At 50.4% G+C, this 20,062-nt stretch overlaps 1 protein-coding gene across 2 annotated transcripts in view; it reads left to right on the forward strand.

The window, feature by feature from the left end:
* Positions 1-20,062, forward strand: part of GLI2 (GLI family zinc finger 2) — a 262,832-nt gene that overhangs the window by 197,866 nt on the left and 44,904 nt on the right. For both annotated transcript variants that reach the window (XM_025277496.3, XM_044936487.2), the window contains one exon: positions 1,766-1,871. In XM_025277496.3, the coding sequence (XP_025133281.3) occupies positions 1,766-1,871 (106 nt within the window). The remainder of the gene's footprint in view (positions 1-1,765; positions 1,872-20,062) is intronic.

A 20,062-nucleotide genomic window follows, 5' to 3' on the forward strand; every position in this document is an offset into this window, starting at 1 on the left:
ATATTAACCAGCCTTAAAAAAGGAAGTTATCCTACTCAGCCATAAGAAGAATGAAATCATACCGTTTGCAACAACATGGATGGACCTAGAGACTGTTATACTAAGTGAAGTAAATTAGAGAATGACGAATACCAGATGATATCACTTGTATGTAGAATCTAAAAAAATTAATACAAACGAACCTATTTACAAAACAGAAATAGACTCATAGAAGTAGAGAACAGATTTGTGGTTGCTGAGGGGGAGGGAGGTAGGGGAAGGGTAGATTGGGAGTTTGACATGAGCAGGTGCAAACTAGTATATAGAGAATGGATAAACAAGGTCCTACTGTACAGGGAACTGCAGTCCATACCCTGTGATAAACCTTCATGGGAAAGAATATGACAATATATATATGTATAACTGAGTCACTTTGGTGTACAGCAGAAATGAACACAATTTCAAGTCAACTCTACTTTAATAAAATATATTTAAAAAAAAAAAGAAAATTTGGGCACAAGCCACAGTGGATGAACCTTGGGGACATTATGCTAAGTGAAGTCAGCCAATCACAAGACAAGAGACACTGTGATTCTGCTCACAGGAGGTCCCTAAAGGAGAATGGTGATTGCCTGGGGGAGGGGGAGCTGGTGTTTAATGGGGAGAAAGTTTCAGTCCGAGACGATGGGAAGAATTCTGGTGATGCATGGTGGAGGCACACTCAATTGTGCACTTATAGATGGTTAACAAGGTAAATTTTCTATTACATGTATTTTACCACAATCAGAAAAGATTTCGTGGTGTTTCCAGTACTAGGATCCGCTTGGACAAAACCCACAGCATTATTTGTGTGTCTTTATCACCTCAAGTCTGACAGTCAGCTGACCTGTGCACATGGAAAACAAACCCACCTGACTTCTTTAAACCCTTGGGTAATTTAGACTCAACACTCATCTTCTTTGGCCCATGGCTCTCAGCCCGAGTGAGAGCTGACTGAGAAATCTTAGCCCTTTCCCAGTCTCACTACTTTTTAAAGAGCCTTGTTTTCTTAAGGCCTATAATTATGTTTGCCTCCAGGGTACCCAGGAATTTTCTTTTTTTAATAAGCAAAGAGCATCCTACAATTATCATGATGATTTGTGGAGGGCAGGCCAAGTGCAGACAGGAGGCTGACGCACTCTGGAAGCTGGGTCTCACGTGTTGGCATTGGCATCCCGGGGGCCGGAGCACTTGGGGTCTGTAATTAATATTAAGAGCTGGAGAATTAACAGACCCACAAAGGTGTCCACTGTGGCTGCCAACGGGACGGGGCGGGCGGCTCAGTGGGATTGGCCTGACGGAGGCTGGCCGCAGCCAGGAGCGGTCCTGCCTCCGCAGCTGGTTCTAGGTAAACACCTCCGCCTGGGTGACTGAGAGCCCGGATGCCCTGACCTGAGGCTGCCGGAGCCACATCTAGCCAAGGCCAGGATGCGCAGAAGCCTGTCGGCGCTGTCAGCCCTGATTTGCGGCCAAGTCTGTCATCTCCCCGAGTTCAAAGAGCGCTTAGCTGCTTGTCTTTGTCAAGAGCGCGGTTGGGGATCTTTTATGTGAAAGATGTAGGGTTCTTGGGCTGACTTTGATTATTTATTCATCCCCCTCCGTGGGTGTGTGATAGCTGGGCACCCCGGAGCCCCCCTGTCCTGACCGTTCTTGCTCTGAAATTCATCGAGCTTTAAAGCCCTTTGAAAATTGCTTTTCGAGGGAGGGGAAAAGTTTCTGAAGTCCTGTTTCTCTCTCCCGTCCACAGTGCCGCCGCATCTCCTGCCACCGTTCCACGCCCCCTTCCCGATTGACATGCGACACCAGGAGGGACGGTACCATTACGAGCCTCACTCTGTCCCCGGCGTGCACGGGTAAGTTACACCCGCCGCCCCGCCTCAGTCTCTCTGCTCCCCAGTGGACTTTGTCCACCTGTGTCACCTAGGCAAGCACTGACTCCATGTGAAGGGGGGCTGTCCTGTGAACCCCAGCTCTCCTCTGGTTTCCTGAGAGGGAAGTGCACCCACCTCCCACATCACGGCTTCCAAGGTTGCAGGGGGGCCCCTTGTGTCCAACAGCACCCTGAGACTCTTCCCCATCTAGGCAGAGAGGACATTCTGCAGGCCAAAGTCCCCATATTAATACCGTGACTCTGGATAGATGTTGTTCCAACATAATCATTCAGAGCACCCCACCCTTTTCATGCCCTCAAGTATCCCAGTTCAGACAGTGAATTATAGAGTCTCCCTACTGATAAGGACAAGTTCAAAGTTATACTTTGGGGCCTCTCCTGCTCCCTGCTTTGAGACCACCACCACCCGCCGCCACCCCCCACCCCTTGCCAGTGAAGGAGCTCATCCCCCCTGTGTCTCTCTCTTTATTCTTGCTTCTGTCCCTCTTCACTCCCACCTTCGGGCTCAGAGCCCATAGCCGATGTCTCTTTTCTTGGTTTTAATGACTCCAAAACCTGAGCCCTTGCTACAATGTCCCTTTTGCTTCCAGAAAAGAGACTAAATCCTCTGCCCCACCTCCTATATCTCTGCTGTGCCTCTTGACCAGACAGCTCCCATTTCATGCCAAGCTGCCATTTATGGTTCCAGCCCCCATGTACCTGGGTCTCAGCCCCTGCTGCCCAGCCGCCTGGAATGGCCCCTTCTCCAGACCCCTGAAGCCTTGGCTCAGGAGCCACCTTCTCTGGGAAGCCCACCCTGAATGGGGGCGCTCCCCCGGATTCCCACCACCCTGTAACACTGGAATGAGCTGTTTTTACACTGCCTCCTGCGGACTCTGGGCTTTGCTCTGATTCCCGCCTTGACGATGGCTGACATGTGTGTAATAAGTTCACAATCAATATTTGCTGAGCAGAGAACCCCCTCCACACATTCCACCTGCTGAAGACAGACCCTGCCACCTCTCCCAGCTCCCTCTGGAATAAAGTCAGTCAAAACCTGCTGACCCCTCTCTGTATTCAAAACTCTATGCCCGAGCAGGGGGAAGGTAACTCCTACACTCACTGCTCATCCCAGACAGAGCAAATCTGGGACTTCTGTTTGCTTTTTAAAGATATTTTGTATTCTGGAATAATCTCAGACATTTCAAAATAAGTTGCAAAAATGTACAAAGATTTCCTGTATATCCTCACCCTATTCCTCAGACATTCATATCTTACATAACCAAAGACTGGTTCAGTGTTATTAACTAACTCATAAATCTTATCTAAATTTCATCAGTTGCCTGTGGATATCCTTTTTTCCTCTGTTCAGGATTCAGCCCTCATTTAGTTGTCATAACTCCTTAGTCATCTTTACCCCAGGACATGGCTCAGTCTCTTTTGCCTTTCATGACCTTGACACATTTTTTCTCTTTTTCCATTATGGCTTATCAATTGAATATAGATAGTTCCCTGTGTAATACAGTAGGACCTTGTTGTCTATCCATCTGTATGTAATAGTTTGCATCTGCTAATCCCAGACTTTCAGTCCTTCCCTTCTCCATCCTCCCTCCCTGTTCTCTATAACTGAGCCTGTGTCTGTGTCATAGAAATGTAATATTTTAGATCCTTCATTTAAGTAATATCATGCTATTTGTCTTTCTCTGTCTGACTTACTTCACTTAGTATGATAATCTCTAGGTTCATCCATGTTGCTGCAGACGGTATTATTTCATTCTTTTTTATGACTGAGTTATATACCATTGTGTATATGTAACACATCTTTATCCATTCATTTGCCATTTAGGTTACTTCCATGTCTTGGCTATTGTGAACAGCACTGCTATGAACATAGGACTGCATGTATCTTTTTATATTTGAATTTTGTCTAGGTATGTACCCAGGACATACATACCCTGGATTGCTAGATCATGTGTCAACTCTGTTTTCAGTTTGTTGAGGAACCTCCACTACTCTTCTTCATAGTGGCTGTACCAGTTTACACATGACCTTGACACTTGAAGAGGAAAGGCCACTTAATGTATAGAATGTGCTCAATTTGTGTTTGCCTGATGTTGCCTCCTGATAAATTCAGATGGTGCATTGCGGGGATACTGCCATGGAAATGCTGCTCTCCCATCCTAGAACATCATGTCCAGGGCCCATGATGGACATACTTCTCATCCCTGGAAATCCTAACTTTGATTATTTGCTTACAGTGAGGTGTGCTGGGTTTCTCCACTTTAAAACTGGTCCCTTTGTAATTGCAAGTCTCTTGTGGAACAGTACTTGGATAATACGTAAATTCCTATTTCTCACAATATTTTCAGCCACTCACTTAAACATCCATTGATGATTCTTGCCCAAAACAGTAACTACTATTATTTGCCAAGTGGTGATTTTCTATTTCTGTGATTCTTTCCACATTTATCGATTAGAATTCTACCATAAGGAAGACCTGTCTGTTCTCCCCCATTTCTCTATTTATCTGATCACTTTTTGTATTAAATCAATGTGTGGATATTTGTGTTCTTCCAAGAGTTCTACTCCATTACTATCACTATTCATTTTGTTGTTCAAATTGTTCCAGGTTTGCCCATTGGGAGTCCCTTCAGGTTGTCCCCTTTGACGTGTTTGGATCTTTGCGTTTTACCTCGGTGCCTGCAGCTGGTACTTGCTTGACTAGGACCTGCCGTGGGCAGGCTTGTATCCCCCTGGTGGATGGTGGGGCCATTTCAGCCCTCTGCCCACAGCTCAGGCAGCTTCTGGAAGGTGTGTCCTGTTAGAGCTGGTGGATCACTGCAGAGTGGCTCAGCTGGTGGCAGCTAAGAATCCTGAGTATCAGGGGAGCTGAATCCCTTTTTGGGAGGGGGTTGAAATGGCTGTTTTTCTGTTCTTGGAAACTGTCCGGCTGATTCCATGACACAGATCCTGGGCTTGGCAGGCCTACAGTGAAGTGCTCCCAGCAAGGAGCCCCATGCTGGTCAGAGACCAGGGCAAGGCTGAGAGCTCCCTGGGGGAGCATGCAGGCAGGCATACATGTGTCACTGTGCCGGGGAACATCCAGGCACCCATGGTCCCACATACCTAGGGACAGTGATAGAGATAGAAGAATACCTCACTATTAACAATTGCTGTTTCTCAAAGTAACTGACCTTTGGACAAGCTCTGCCTATAAACAATTCATGTGTTCATTTTACTTAATCCTCTTAAACCCTATAGAGTGTGCGTCTCGTGTCAGCCCCATTTTACAGATGAAGGAACTGAGGCAGCACAGAATGGTTAAGTAATTCATCATTAGGGCCCCGCCCCCCAACTTAGGGAGTGAAAGAGTTAGGAACCTAATTACCGCCCTCGGCCCAGACACCGGCTTCTCCCTTGGGAGCATGTGTATGACCATAGGTCCCCTGCATGTGTCCACACAATTCCTTCTTGGAAGCTCATATAACCCTTTAGTAGGACACTGCCCCCCAAATTCAGTGGTTCCCCAAACCTCTGGACCAGCAGCATAGGCCTGCTAGGAATGCAGAGTCTCAGGCCTGGGCCCAGACCTGCTGAGTCAGAGGCTCTAGGGTGGGCCCACCATTTGTGTTTAACACACATTACAGGTTTGAGATGCTCTGTCTGCAGGCAGGAACTTGTCACTGAATCAGGGGGCCCTTCATACTGTTAGTCCCTGGCTTAATGGAGAGGTGTGGTTGAGAGGTGGTCCCTGAGCCTTCTCCAGACTTTGTCATCCCCTAGGTCAGGGCTGGACACAGGTCATGTCCCTTTTCTGGGCTTGCTTCTCTCCTGGCCAGTAAGGAGAAGTAAGTCTTCTGGGCCTAAAATCAAGGTGTTAGTAGGGCTGGTTTCCTTCTGGAACCTTCCAGCTCCAGGAGAGCATCCATTTCCTTGAGTTTTCTAGCTTCTGGAGGCTGCCTCCATGCCCATGATCCCTGCCTCTCACCACATTGCCTTTATGTCCCCTGCTTCTTTTCTCACATTGCCTTCTTTCTCATCTGCAGTAGTTTTCTTCCTCTGCCGCTCTTAGAAGGATGCCAGTGATGCTTTTAGTGTGAAATCCAGGATCATCTTCCGGTCTCAGGAACCTTAACTCAAATACATCTGCAAAGCCCCTTTTCCCACAGAAGGTGACATTCATGGATTCCAAGGATTAGGACACAGACATCTCTGGGTGTCATCAGCTTGTTTGTGATAATAAAGTTTCAGTGGTGAAGCCTGGCATCACCCAGTAGAAGACAGTAAAGGGTGTCAATCATTTGTGCAGGGCCCACTGGGGCCAAGCTCTGTACTGGAGCCTGGTTGGGCTGTATTAGTTGAGCTTCCTAATTGCCTGTGAAATGAGGTTATAATCTGCATCCTATGGATGCAGACACTGAGGTTCAGAGAGGTGCACTGATTTTCACATGTCATCCGTGCAAGGTGAGCCTGTTTGCTTCCCCTCAAGGGTTGAGGAGCCCACCTGCCCCTCAAAGCCCACCTCCTGCTAGGGTGGGCTCCGAGTGGCTACACACTATCCTGGTTCCTTCCCCCCAGGCCACAGGAGGAATACAGCCATTGGGCCCTGGGAAGCCCACCCCTTCATCCCCCGAGGTGGGTGCCCCAGGTGGGAAACAGGATAAAGCCTAGAAGAAAAAATGGGCCCCCTGGCTGTGACTTTTCTGTGATCAATGTGGTCTGATCCTGGTGGAGCACTCCATCCACCAAGCCCGTGCTGTAGCCACGCCTCCTCATCGTTGCCAGGTGCATCTAATTACACAAACATTGTGCAGCAAATGAGTTGCAGTGTCATCTCCCGTCTCACCTTCAGAGCCTCTGCAGCTGCTGGCACCCAAGGCCGCTGCACATTGGCTCTCTTGGCCGCGGTGGGCGTGGCTCCAGGGGGAGTGCCCCGCCACTGGCCCCTCACCCTGCTACCTGGGCTTGAACCCAGGACTGAACGCACCAGCTTTGGGAGGTAACCATCTAATCAATCTGAACAGATAAACCCCAGTTTTCTCATCTATAAAAGTGCATGATAATAGTACCTATCCCATTGACTGAGTTATTTGAAAAATTAAATAGGGTAATACAAATAGCGTATTTGGAACCATGTGGAAACTTGCAGTGGACACATTGTGATCGCTGTTGTTATTTCTGTTGGCCTATTAGAGAGGGGGTCATTGTGGCAGAGGTAGGCCATGGCGTGACCTTGGAAGGGGATGCTGTCTGGGGGCTGTACCATGGGGAGGTGGGAAATGGGGCTGAAGAGGTACTGCTGGGGATGGAGGGAGGAGGGGTCTTCTCCCACCACCCCCTACTCTCCCCAGTTGAGGAATTTGGACTTTTTCCTTTTGGTGACCAGGAGCAGGAGGGAGTGGTCTGATTCATTTTCAGGGTAATTGTAGGAGCTGCTAGAGGATGGGCAGAAGAAATGGGAGACCATAGGAAGGAGATGGGCTATAGCAATCACTGTGGTCAGACAGAGGAGGAGACTGGCCATGGTTGGCTGCACACCTCTCCAAGCAGGCAGCTACTCATGGGAGGGGCAGGCAGTGAGTCTAGAGTGTGAAACCCACTCAGCACCACCCAACTGGGCAGCTTCCTCGTAGATAGCCATCCCACCTCCCAGCTCTCTCCAGACCCACCTTCCAGTCCCCTGGAGGTGCAAACCCACCACAGGCCTTGCACAGTTTATGAATGCTTGGGTGGTTCCTGAAGAGTAAATGGTCAGGACTGCTGATGCAGCACCCGTCACCTGTGTAAACCACGGTGATGAGGAGACAGATGGATGGGAGGGTGTGTTTGCTGGTCAGGTGTGGTTCTTCTGTGACACCCCCACCCCACCATGGGCACGGGCTCCTGAGTCTCCGAGAGTCCATTCTCAAGGGCAGGAGAGAAGGTCCTGTAGTCTGTCCATCACCTGGTGACTACTAGCAGGGAACAGGAGCTCTGTGGATCTCCTCCACCCCTGCCCCTTGGAACTAGGCTCAGCAGGTCACGTGGAGAACCAAGGCTGAGGTGGGGCACAGTGGGGCCCTCAGCTGGAGGCCCCACCTTCTCAGTGTGCATGAGAGTGGGGACTGCCGTGGTCCCAGATTCACTCACATGCTTGGAGGAAGGGCAGAAGCTCATATTCCTGGTGCAGGGGCTTGGTGGATTCTCAACTTGCCACGCTGTTTGTAGGGTCCTTACCATCCCAGTCCTGCCCTAGGGCTTCATAGAGGACCCGTTCCAGCTGCTTGCAGCCCAGAAGGGCTAGAGAGACTAGCTCATGGAGGAGTTCTCAAACCTGGCTGTAAATCTGAACTAGGATGTGTCTTAAAGATGCACATTCCTAGGCATTGACCCCAGAGTGGTTGTGCAGAGTCATAGAGGTAGCAAGCATTTAGGCCTTTTCCCTCTGTGCTAACAACTCTGCGATATGGGTGTTAAATATGCCCTGCTTTCTTTTCATCACCTTCTCACAGAAGCCCACAAGATGACCTGAATCTCTTCATATTCTCAGCCTGCAGAAGGAGATGTACATACAGGGACAAGAGAGGGAGGGAAGGAGAGGGGACAGACATAGCATCTCAACCGTAGGGAGGACAGTCGCCTCCATTCTCCACTCACCGGGCTCCATACCTGACCTCTGACATCCATGACCCCAGTACCTGCCTGGACTCCGGACCACCACTAATTGCTCCCCTGCATCAGCTGATCCTGAGCTGTGATTGGTGGACAATACTCCAGCAGTCACAGCCCAGGCCACGCTGCACAGAGAAGGAGCAGGGGGTAGGGTGGGGTTGTTGCTAGAGACAGGTGGCTCTGGGGCTTAGCCATCAGTTCATGGAAAGGCCACACGCTGACCCAGGTCCTGTCAGGAAAGAACAGGAATACCAGCTGGTGGGTGTGAGGGCTTCCACCTTCCACCATTCTCTGGATACTCTGTCACATGTGCCAGTTGCCCAGCACCCCCTGAGAGCCATCCAGGGTATCTGAACCCTACCTCTTCCTGGTGACTGCACATGAATTCAAATGGTCATCCCCACTTCTCTCAAGAAAGTAGTTTCTAGGCTGTTGCTGGCTGAGCTCATGAACCGTCAGGTCTGGATGGATCTGAAGGTGGAGTTTTCCAAAGTCAGTGTTCCATCAAGATGGCACGCTCATAGCTTGATAAACACACAGCTGGCCTGGCTCGCAGCTAACCTGCGTTGTCCTGGGCCTCTAACAGCTCTGTTCTCAGCCAGCCACTGAGGGGAGCAGAAAGATATGTGGAAATTTTCTTGATTCTTGGCCCACACGCCAGGTTCACATTCAGAGGGGAACGGGCTTTATTTGTGTTTCAAGAAGAGCATTCTCTGCCCTCAGCAATCATGCATGCTTCTGTTGAGTGCGATGGGACAGAGGAAGAGACGTCTGAAGGGCATGTCTGCCTGGCTCCTGGGCCAAGGTGCTGGGTGGGCCCAGGGTTGCCCACCAGGGAAGGGCCTTGTCTTCCTTCATGTCAGTTGACACTGCCCTTCCTTCTCCAGGGAGTGCTCCTTAAAAGCCGCAAGGCTGACCAGTTCTTCAGAGGAGCTGCCCAGCAAGTGAACGTGGAACCTAGAAAACCTCTGGGACAAGGCAGTTTGTAGGGCAGCTCCCCCTCCTCCCATGGCTGAGAGTTGAGTGACAGGTTGATGTGGAACCTTGCCTCCTGGGGATGGGCGTGGCCCTTAAAGAGCCCTCAAGGCAGATCCTTTCCTCTCTCTGGGCGGCAGGATGCTGGGCTCAGACTAACTGAGATGCAGTCACAGCAGCTTATGTCCATCCCTCTGGATTATGTCATCTGCATAGCTCAGTCAGTAAAGCATCTGCCTGCAATGCAGCAGCCCTGCCTGGGTGGAAAAGATTCCTCTGGAGAAGGAAATGGCAACCTATTCCAGTATTCTTGCCTGGAGAATCCCATGGACAGAGGAGCCTGGCGAGGCTACAATCCGTGGGGTCGCGAGAGTTGGACACGACTTAGTGACTAATCCATCACAAACCCTCATCAGTAACACTTGAGCATCTTCACACCTTCTGGATACATGGGGGAAACTGAGGCATGACAATGTTGGCTGCTGTCCCCAGGGACGTTCTCCTAGTAAGTAGCACAGCAGGGACTGGAACCTGGACAGTTTGACTCTAGAGGGCTCCTCTTTGCCCCAGTCCCTCTGTGGAAGTCCCTCACGCTTAGAGAGCTTCAGATCCCCAGCTCCAGGAACGTGCTCAGCAGCATGGGACAGACAGCTCATTTATAATGGAATCTGCCTGTAAAAGTTTAATGAGAAGCGTGTCTGATAAGGCAGCCTGCTCTTTGATCTTTGCTGAATGCCGGCCCTCGCAGAGGAGTTGTTGCCTGACTCTGGGCTTTGCGGAGAGCCGTGTGGTCAGCTGAGGGCAGGAGGGGCCCCAAGAGTGAAGCAAATCTTGATGTACAGAAATGAGGTGGGTCTGCAGCAGGGGAGGGTGTGCAGAGCTGGCATGGGGAAGAGTTCCCCCAGGGAAAAGGTCCTGCCGGGTGGAGAGGTGATCTTTCTCATTTCTCTCCTGACCCACTGGGCCCCCATCATCTTGGGCTGTTCCCATCCTACACCCCCAGGGTGTAGGCAGTACAGCGTGAGGCCAGAGTTCAAATCCTATGCCATCTATGTCCCCTTTACATTCTTGGGCTGGCTGTGTAACCTCTAGAGCCTTGGTTTCCCCATCTCTAAAATAGAGACAAAACAATCCCCTTCATGGGGTGCTTGTGAGAATTAGGTGAGTGAGTAGTGTGAAACAGAGAACAGGTCCTAGTACCTGGTGGTTGCTGGATAATGGCTTGCTCTTTTCACTCTCCTGTTGACACCAGAAGGAAACCCATGTTTTGTTCCAGGTACTCTGCTGGGTGCTGGGCAGATTATGTTCTGTCCAGTCTTCTCAAATGCCCTGTGAGTTGCATGATAATTCTTCCCCATTCACAGAGCAGAAAATTTGAGGTTTCCAGAATGTAAGGGCTTCCCAAGATCACTCAGCCAGAAAGTGAGATCTAACCCTCAAGCCTGAGATCTTCTTTCTGCTGTGATTATTCTCAGGGAGGAAGGGGCATCTCATTGTAGGTCTTAGGGCTATGGTGTGTTATCTGTGCTATAATCAATCCAAAGGAATTAATCACTAACAGTAAAATCTCAAGTGTTGGTGGACAGATTGGCCTTTGACCTGGGGGTTCTTTTTCCACTGCTTGTGTGCATGTCGTTCACTCTGGGTGAAGGCTGCTGCCAGTGCCCAGAATGCATCCATTTATTGAGCTTAATTCTTTCTTGCTGGATTTATCTGTGTCCCAAGGGCGATCACTCAGGGTCACTCCTGCCAGCCTTAGTCCACATCTGTTGAGGGAATCTGTGAGCAGTGAACTGCCCCTGAGTCCTGTTGCAGCTGCTCTCCAAGCCTTCATTACTGCAGCCAGCATTGCTGCATCAATGATGTGCTCCGGGACCCATGGAGAAGTGTATCTGGCACTGTGGGAGCCCGTTCTTTCGTCTTCCCCTTCCGGGAGCTGCACTCCTGACATGTGGACTTAACCTGTCCTGCCCAAGCAGAGCGGCGTTTAGTTGTTGCTTCCCTCAGTAGGGAATTTCTCAGCACCTTTTCATTTGATGACACTCACCTACTGCCTTCAATGTGCTAGCCTTGCACCGGGCATGAGGGATGTGGCCCAAGGAGATGCAATCTTGGTACCCACAGATGGCTCCTGGCCTGGGAGAGGGAGGGAGGGCAGTTACAGGGTGATGTGCTTGGGTGGGGTGGTGGGGGAAACGGGGAACCCAGAGCACCAGGAAGCCAAGAGTGGCAAGCATTTATCAGCAGGAAGGCACAGAGGCTTGTCTCTGCCCGCATGACTTCTGGCCCCAGCCTGCTGGGGTGTGGGGGGAGCTCCCAGCCTTTCTGGAGTTGCCCTTGTCCTGATGAGGGCCCTCGACTCCCAGGCCCTTTTCAAAGCACATACTAATGCATTCGGAAGCTTGGTAAAAATTGGCAGCACACCCACCTCTAAGAAGACAAGATGTCTTATCTAAACTATTTGGGATTATCCATTTAGTTTTGACAAGCAGCCAGGAAAGGAAATTCCACACACCCCTTTGGCTGGTCCAGGCCAGAGTCAAAGAATTCTCACTGGAGAGGAGATCCCCTCTATGTAGCCCACCCTTCACCCAGGCCTTTTCTCCTTGCTTAAACCCAGACTCCAGGAAAGCCTAACATAGCCCCTCTCCCAATCCCAAGACCGAGTGTCTCACTCCCACCCATAGCTCCCCTTCCAGCCCCCTGCATTTGCCCTGTGATGGGACCATCCCCATAAAGCCATGACTTTCTGGAAGGTTCTACTCAGCTGTGCTCAGTCAAGGGTGACTTGTCTTACAGAAGCAGGATCCACATACCCAGAGCTGTCCCACACCTTAGGTACCTTGTGCTGTGCTGTGCTATGCTTAGTTGCTCAGTTGTGTTCGACTCTTTGTGACCCCATAGACTGAAGCCCACTAGGCTAGTCTGCCATAGGGATTCTCCAGGCAAGAATACTGGAGTGGGTTGCCATGCCCTCCTCCAGGGGATCTTTCCAACCCAGGGATCAAACCCAGGTCTCCCACATCGCAGGCAGATTGTTTACTGACTGAGCCATCAAGGAAGCCCAAGAATACTAGAGTGGGTAGCCTATCCCTTCTCCAGGGGATCTTCCCGACCCAGGAATTGAACCAGGGTCTCCTGCTTTGCAGGTGGATTCTTGATCAGCTGAGCTACCAGGGAAGCCCCCAGGTACCTTGTAGGGGGGAGCTAATCCAGTTGCCTCCCAAAACATGTGGATGGAATCCATCACCTCCCTGTCCCCGACCCAGCTCAGCCTGCACAAATCAACAAGTGATCAGTTTGCTAGGGAAAAAAGCCTCCTTGATACTCCCCTCTTGTTTTTTCTGCTTTGGGGGTTTGGAAGTTCGAAAACGCTGATAACCTCCCATCCTTCTGCTCTGATGAAAAGAAAATGTGATAAAGGGTGAGTGATTGAATTAAGCCTGGTTGTTTGTGTGGCTAGGTCTTAACCAAATCCATCTGTATGGCCTCCTTTGTAGGCGCAATTTTATAACCTAATTTCCCTACCCAAACATCAGTGTTTACTTAGCAAGAAATCTGCTCTTTGTCAGCTGAACACAGTGATTTCTTTATTATGGGTCTGCCCTGCGTAGGGAGTGACAGCTGAGAGCTGGCGCTCAGCTAGGTCTGATGGAGCATGTGGGTCTCTACAGGGTGAGCGGAATGTCTGAAGGATTACATGTATACACAGATGTCTGTCTGTCACAGAGCAGGGTTAGGGTTAGGCTTAGCTGAGCCTGGCCAGGAGGGAACCTGGCAGCAGACAGATGGAGTGGCCAAGATGAGCCCACCAAGTGACCCTGAAGGCAACCACTGGACCTTTCAGCAGCCCTCACAGATTCTCCACGACCGCCCTGTGGTCTCTCCACTCCCCAACCCAGAACTTCCGTCCACTCAGCCAGCTTCTACCCAGCCGCCTTTTTTAAAAGTTAGTCTTATTACTTTGAAGACGTACAGGAAAATAGTAGAAGCATGGTTATAATGTAAAGAGTAACAATACCCATTGGTTCCCTGCCCTGCCCAAGGATGGGGGATGTGCTGGCATCCTCGGGACCCTGTGTGCCCCTCCAGGGTCCTCCTTGGAGCTCCCTGTCTCTTGGAGTTACCACCTTCCTGCATCTGTAACAGTTCTACATGGTGTCTGCTGTTCAGTTGTTGAGTGGCGTCTGACTCTGCAACCCCATGGACTGCAGCACGTCAGGCTCCTCTGTCTTTCATATCTCCTGAAGTTTGCTCGAATTCATGTCCATTGAGACCTGGTGTCTGACTCTCCTAATAATACATTGTTTGGTTTTGCTCTGTGTGCTTTATATAAATAGAATTGTTGCAGATGGATTCTTGGGAAATCTGATTTCACAGGTCACAGAATGTGCCAGAGAGTCATCCCATTGATGCATGTGCTCTTAATTTGTGAATTCTCACTGTTCTGAAGCAATCTGGCCTGACAGGCACCTGAGATGCATCTGTGCTTTTGCTATCTTGAACATCATTGCAGTGAATGCTCTAACACTGATCTCCGGGGCTCGAGTACTGCCCGTTCTTTAGAATAAATATGTGTTTGAGAATGAAATTGCTAAGTCACAGGGTATTCACATGTTAACCCTCCTAGATGTTGCCAGACGTTTTGCCGAGCCACTCCCACCAGCGAGGTTCAAGGACTCAGCCTGTTCCACATCCTTGTTCCCAGGGTGATGTCATCTACATTTTAATTTTTGCCAAAACGGCATCTCCTATGATTCGATTTTTCCATTTCCTTTGTCACTAATGAAGCTGAATACTTCCTTTCATATATTTGTGAAGTGAACTGAAGTCGCTCAGTCGTGTCCAACTCTTTGCGACCCCATGGACACCAGGCTCCTCCGTCCATGGGATTTTCTAGGCAAGAGTACTGGAGTGGATTGCCATTTCCTTCTCCAGGGAATTTTCCTGACCCAGGGATCGAACCCAGATCTCCTGCGTTGTGGACAGACGCTTTACCGTCTGAGCCACCATTTGCCAATAATGTTTCCTTCTCACGAAATGCCTGTTCAGTTCTTTTGCCCATTATTCTATGGAGTTGTCTTTTTCCTACTCATCTCACTAAGCTTTTTATATATTAAGGCTTCTCATTTTGTGGTTGGTTACCTGTGCTGCAAGTATCTTCTCCCAGTCTGTGCCTGGTTTCTCTGCTCCTGTAATGAAGCATCTGGGTGAAGGGACATTCCTGTTATAACCTGGCACAGCTTACTGACCCTTCCTTCAGGAGTTTCCCCACATGCTCTCTCACAACCCAGCTGTCTGGTCTGAGCTTCAGCCCCCGGACTCTGCTGTTTCCCGATTTGACCCACCTTTTTTTCATCTATTCTATCACAGAACACCAGGCCTGCACCACTCACTGACTCCTTTCCATTCCCCTGTGAGAGTTGAGGCCCAACTCAGATGCCACCTCCTACAGGAAGCCTTCTCAGATTACCCCAGAAGAGTGAATGAAACCTTTCCTTCCCACCCCTCTTTTGGCTCTAGCACCCTGTGTACTGTTTGTGGGCTACAGTGTCCACACTCCCTCCCTAATCCCAGAGGTCCTAGCATGGTGATTGTTTTTTATTGAAGAATAGTTGATTTACAATATTGTGTTAGTTTCAAGTATAGAGCAAAGTTGTTCAGTTATATATATTCTTTTCAGATTATTTTACATTATATAGGTTATTACAACACATTGAATATAGTTCCCTGTGCTATGCAATAGGACTTTATTGTTTATCTGTTTTATATATAGTAGTGTGTTAATCCCAAACTCCTAATTTATCCCTCCCAACCCTTCCCCTTTGATAACCGTAAGTTTGTTTTCTAAGTCTGTGTGCCTGTTCCTATTGTATTATTTTTTAGAGTTCACATATAAGTGGTATCATATGATGTTTGTCATTGTTTGGCTTACTTCACTTAGTACAGTAATGTTCATGTGGCTGCAGATGGCATTATTTCATCCATTTTAATGGCTGAGTAATATTCCTCTGTCTGTGTGTGTGTGTGTGTGTATACCACATCTTCTTTATCCATTCCTCTGTTGATGAACACTTAAGTTGCTTCCATGTCTTGGTTGTTGTACATAGTCCAGCATGATGCTTTTGTCAAGGCACCAAAGTGAACTTTAGGTTGGGTTGGGGGAAGGAGCTAGGGGATTGTCTTTTCCTAACATCTTGTCATTACTGGGACCATATGACACTCAGGCACTTGGCTTAGATCTGTGTGTGGGGGAGGGGGCTCAGAGTGGACCCAGGGAAGGTCAGGGTTGACCAAACACTCCTGGTTCAGCACATATCACTCAGGTTGACAGCCACTTGCCCTACTTTCTGGCTGTGAAGTCCTGGCTGAGTCTTCTTCCAACCCGTCCCCTTTGGTAACCATAAGTTTGTTTTCTGTCTGTAAGTCTGTGTCTATTCTGTATATAGATTCATTTGTGTCATATTTTAGAGCTGTCAGAGACCCGCCCAGTGTTGTCAGACGAGACCCACACTCTTCAGCCGGCAGAGGCAACGATGCGCGACCACAGGAGCGAGTCAGTGACTGGCTGGCTGCTTCGGCCCAGCTCCTTTTCGCAGGTGTCCTTTTGCTGTTTTGTAGAGCCGCCCCCCTGGTGGCTCAGTGGTAAAGAATCTGCCTGTTGGAGACATGGGTTTGATCCCTGGGTCGGGAAGATCTCCTGGAGAAGGGAATGGCAACCCACTCCAGTATTCTTGCTTGGAAAATCTCATGGACAGAGGACCCTGGCAGGCTACAGTCCATGGGGTCACAAAAGAGTTGGAAATGACTTAGCAGCTAAAACAACAAGAGCCTCCCCCATTGGACAGAGTGCAGTTCAGATGCACCAGGACGTGCCAGTCGGTCTCTGATTTAGGGAGAGGTAACTCTCCAGTGACTTTCAAGGGAACTCACTATACCTGTCTTTATAATTGCAAACCCCCATAGTTTATTTTGAAAAGGACTTGATTTCTGGAACTTTTGAAATCAATGTGTGAAAAAGGTGGTAAGCAAACTTGCCAAGGTACAGTTTCCATACAACAGAAATGAAAGAAAACCAGACAAGCAAGAAACAACACAAACAAAACCAATCAACAAAAGCCTTGGAGAGGAGATTGAACTCCACGCAGCAGGGCATGATGGAGCTCCATTTCTTTTCTTTTTAAAAAATTCTTTTTATGTATTTATGGTTGTATCAGGTCTTCTTTGCAGCATGCAGGCTTCTGTCTAGTTGTGGCACGTGGGCTCCAGAGTGCAAGCACCTGAGATCCTGCACTGGAAGGCGGATTCTCAGTCATTGGACCACCAGGGAAGTCCCCCTGGAGCACTCTTTCTATCTGTTCGTAGGCCAAAGGCTTGCTGGGCAGGGATGCCTGTGAGAGCAGACCTGTGCCCTCCCTGGCCCCGGGTGCTAAGAGCCCCAGTTTAGGGAAGAGCAGAGCTCAGAAGAGCAGGCCAATTTAGGAAATTCATTTTCTTTCTGGCACATCAGTTGCCCTGAGGTCACCTGCCTGCTGTTTCTGAGTAAGCGGGTCCTTGGCCTGGGTGACTTGGTCACAGCAGAGGGTCATGGCCTCCCCACTCTGAGCCCACTGATCCTGCCCATGGCCCTTGGATCCTGGTGGGTGGCAGCAGCTCATCCCAAAGGCAGGACCTGTGCATACAAGCAAGCAGTCCCTGGGGCGGGCAGGGTTGGCATGTCAGGGCTGTGTGCAGGGCGCGTTCAGCTAAGGGGAGCCAGTGACCGTGTAATCCAGGCGGCTGGCAGGAAGGCATGCTCCAGAGCCCTGTGACACAGGGGGGATGGAACACAACCCTCAGACACCCTCCCGCACACCCCAACCCTGGTGTGAAGGGGAGCTCCTTTTCCTGGCCTGCCTGCCACTGATGGAGTACCCACTGTGGCGAGGCTACTCCCGGAAATAGCACACTGTCTCTGCTCTCTAAGAGCGGACAGTGTCGGAAGAAGTGGGACAGTGATGATGACAACAACTCCTCCCATGCCAGGGGCCTTCTCCACACAGCACAGTGTGCTTGACACACCTCCTAGCTCCTAGCAAGTTACCACCAACTCCGTGGCTTACAGCAATACGGATTTCTTCTCTTATGGTTCTGGAGGCTCTGGGGGGAGTCCCTTCCTGGCCTCTTCTAGCCTCTGGCTTGGCCAATACGCCTTGGCTTGTGGCCACATCCCTCCAGCCTCTGCCCTAGAGTTACATTGCCTCCTACTCTTCTGGGTCAGGTTTCCGCCTGCCTGGCCTCTCTTAACACTTGTGCTGGCTTTTAGCATCCACCCAGATAATCCATAGGGCTTCCCTGATGGCTCGGTGGATAAGGAATCTGCCTACAATGCAGGAGACCCGGGTTCAATCCCTGGGTCAGGAAGATCTCCTAGAGGAGGAAAATGGCAACCCACTCCTGTATTCTTGCATGGAAAATCCCATGGACAGAGTAGCCTGGTGGGCTGCAGTCCAAAGGATCACAAAGGGTTGGACATGACTGAGTGACTAAGCACAGATAACCCATAATCTCATCTCAACATCCTCACCTTAATCACATCCTTCAGATTTTTTTTTTTCCCCCAAATACAGTAATTTCACAGGCTCTAAGGATTAGGACATGGGGACATCTTTGAAAGACATCAGCTTCCCACACTTGCCTCCTTTCCACTCCTCACTTGTATTTGTAAGAGTGCTTCTGTGAGTGCTCTTTCTGGGTGAAGAAGCAGGTTCAGAGAGGGGCATGACTTGTTCCAAGGCCCGTGGCCAAAAGTGAGGCAAAGAACCCCTGTCTTCTGTTACAATGCCTTGCTCTACACTGGACACACTCACAAGTTCATCCATCCATCCATGTCATTCATTGTTCATTATTCACTCATTCATCCATTATCCATCATCCATCCATCTGTCCATCCATTCATTCTTTCAAAAGGTTGAGCACATGTGTGCCCCCGACTGCACAGGGCCTGGTGCTGGGGAAGGAAGTGAGAGGAAGTGGGCCTGGAGTCTGCTGCTGGGGCTGCCTGTCCACTGGGGAGACAGGCCCCATGTGACCCCATCACTGCAGGTGCCTGATGACCAGCCACGATGGACATGCTCAGGGTCCGGGGAAGGAACTGTCCTCCACATCCAGGGCAGGGTAGGGATGAAGAGGAAAAAGGTGTGAATGGAAAAGCAGGTGTCTGGGGCCAGATCCCTGAGGAGGAGCAAGGCAGGGCCCAGGACCAGAGAGAAAACCATAAGGGAACATGCAGGGTTCGGGAGGGGGGCACAGGCAGTAGACCACGCAGGCATGTGGTGTCCTAGTGCCATGGAAGCCATCAGTCACCCCAAGAAGCAGGCTGGAGGGGAGGTTTGAAGGCCTGTAGCCCCAAGTGGCCAGACCTCTCCTTTCTCCCCCTCAGTGAGGCTCCTGGGCCAGGCCGGGATAGAGTGATGCCCAGCACTGGGTCCCAGTGTTCTGCCGACTGTCACTGTGGGTGTCAGTCATGCTGTCTGTGAAATAAGACATGGAAGGCTTTCCCTTCCTATTTCTGGCCCTCCGGAGCTGCACGGGAAAAGGTCTGTGAATATAACAGGCAGCAGGAATGTCTCTGGGTGGCCAAGGGTCCTTCCTTCCGGCTGCTGACCCCTGCCTGCACAAACCTGCTCTGACGGCTGGTGCTGAGTCTGGGTGAGTCAGCACCCTCAGCTCCGCATTGTTCTCCTCTCCAAACAGGCACCTTGGGTTGGGTCCAGGGCCCCCAATCCCCAAATGAAGGAGCACGTTGGTTCCTGCCCAACGCCTTGGCTCAGACTGTACCAGGGGTCAGATACACACCCCCCCCTCCTCCCATCAGCACAGACTCATTCAGCTCCACAGCCCAGCGGAAGTCAACACCCTCTAGGAACGCACCTTGTTGTGCCAGCGCCCAGGGATGGCGCCCGTCCCCAAGGGTCTAGGCGTGCTTGCTCAAGTCCAGCCAGCTTGAGCTGCTGTGCACACGAACGTGCAGGGCTCCCATCACCATGCCTTCCCTTTCATCTCCCTCCAACACGGATGCTTAGCACTTGGGGAGGGAGGGACCAAGGGCTGGATGCTGGGAGAGGCGGGCAGGGTCCTCTCCTCCACCCTCTGAGTGCCTTCCATTTGCTCATCTGTTAAATGTAAGAGAAGAGACAGTGGGCACAGGCCAAGCACCTGCTTGTCGCCCAGGAATACAGCACACAGTTTCCGTACTGAGCTCTTTCCGTCTCCCAGCTGCCCAACCTGCTGGTGAGGGTGCAGATTGCAGACCAAGGTCCACAAGAAGTAGCAGAGCCGTAATTCAGACCCAGAGAGTCCAGACTCTGCCTACCTGTGTGACAGCTCCCCTCCGCCAGCGCCCCCATCCCCAGGGTCCAGTCAAAGCCACGTCTCTAAAGGGATACCCGACAGGACTTCTCGGGGGCAGAGACAGCTGTGTTGGGGTCTTACCTGTCCATGTGCTCTTGACAGCATCAGAGGACCGAGCCTGTCTTCCCAGAGTCAGAAAACGCTCGGCCACTTATA

Source organism: Bubalus bubalis, chromosome 2 (genome assembly GCF_019923935.1).
Source record: "Bubalus bubalis isolate 160015118507 breed Murrah chromosome 2, NDDB_SH_1, whole genome shotgun sequence".
NCBI lineage: Eukaryota > Metazoa > Chordata > Mammalia > Artiodactyla > Bovidae > Bubalus > Bubalus bubalis.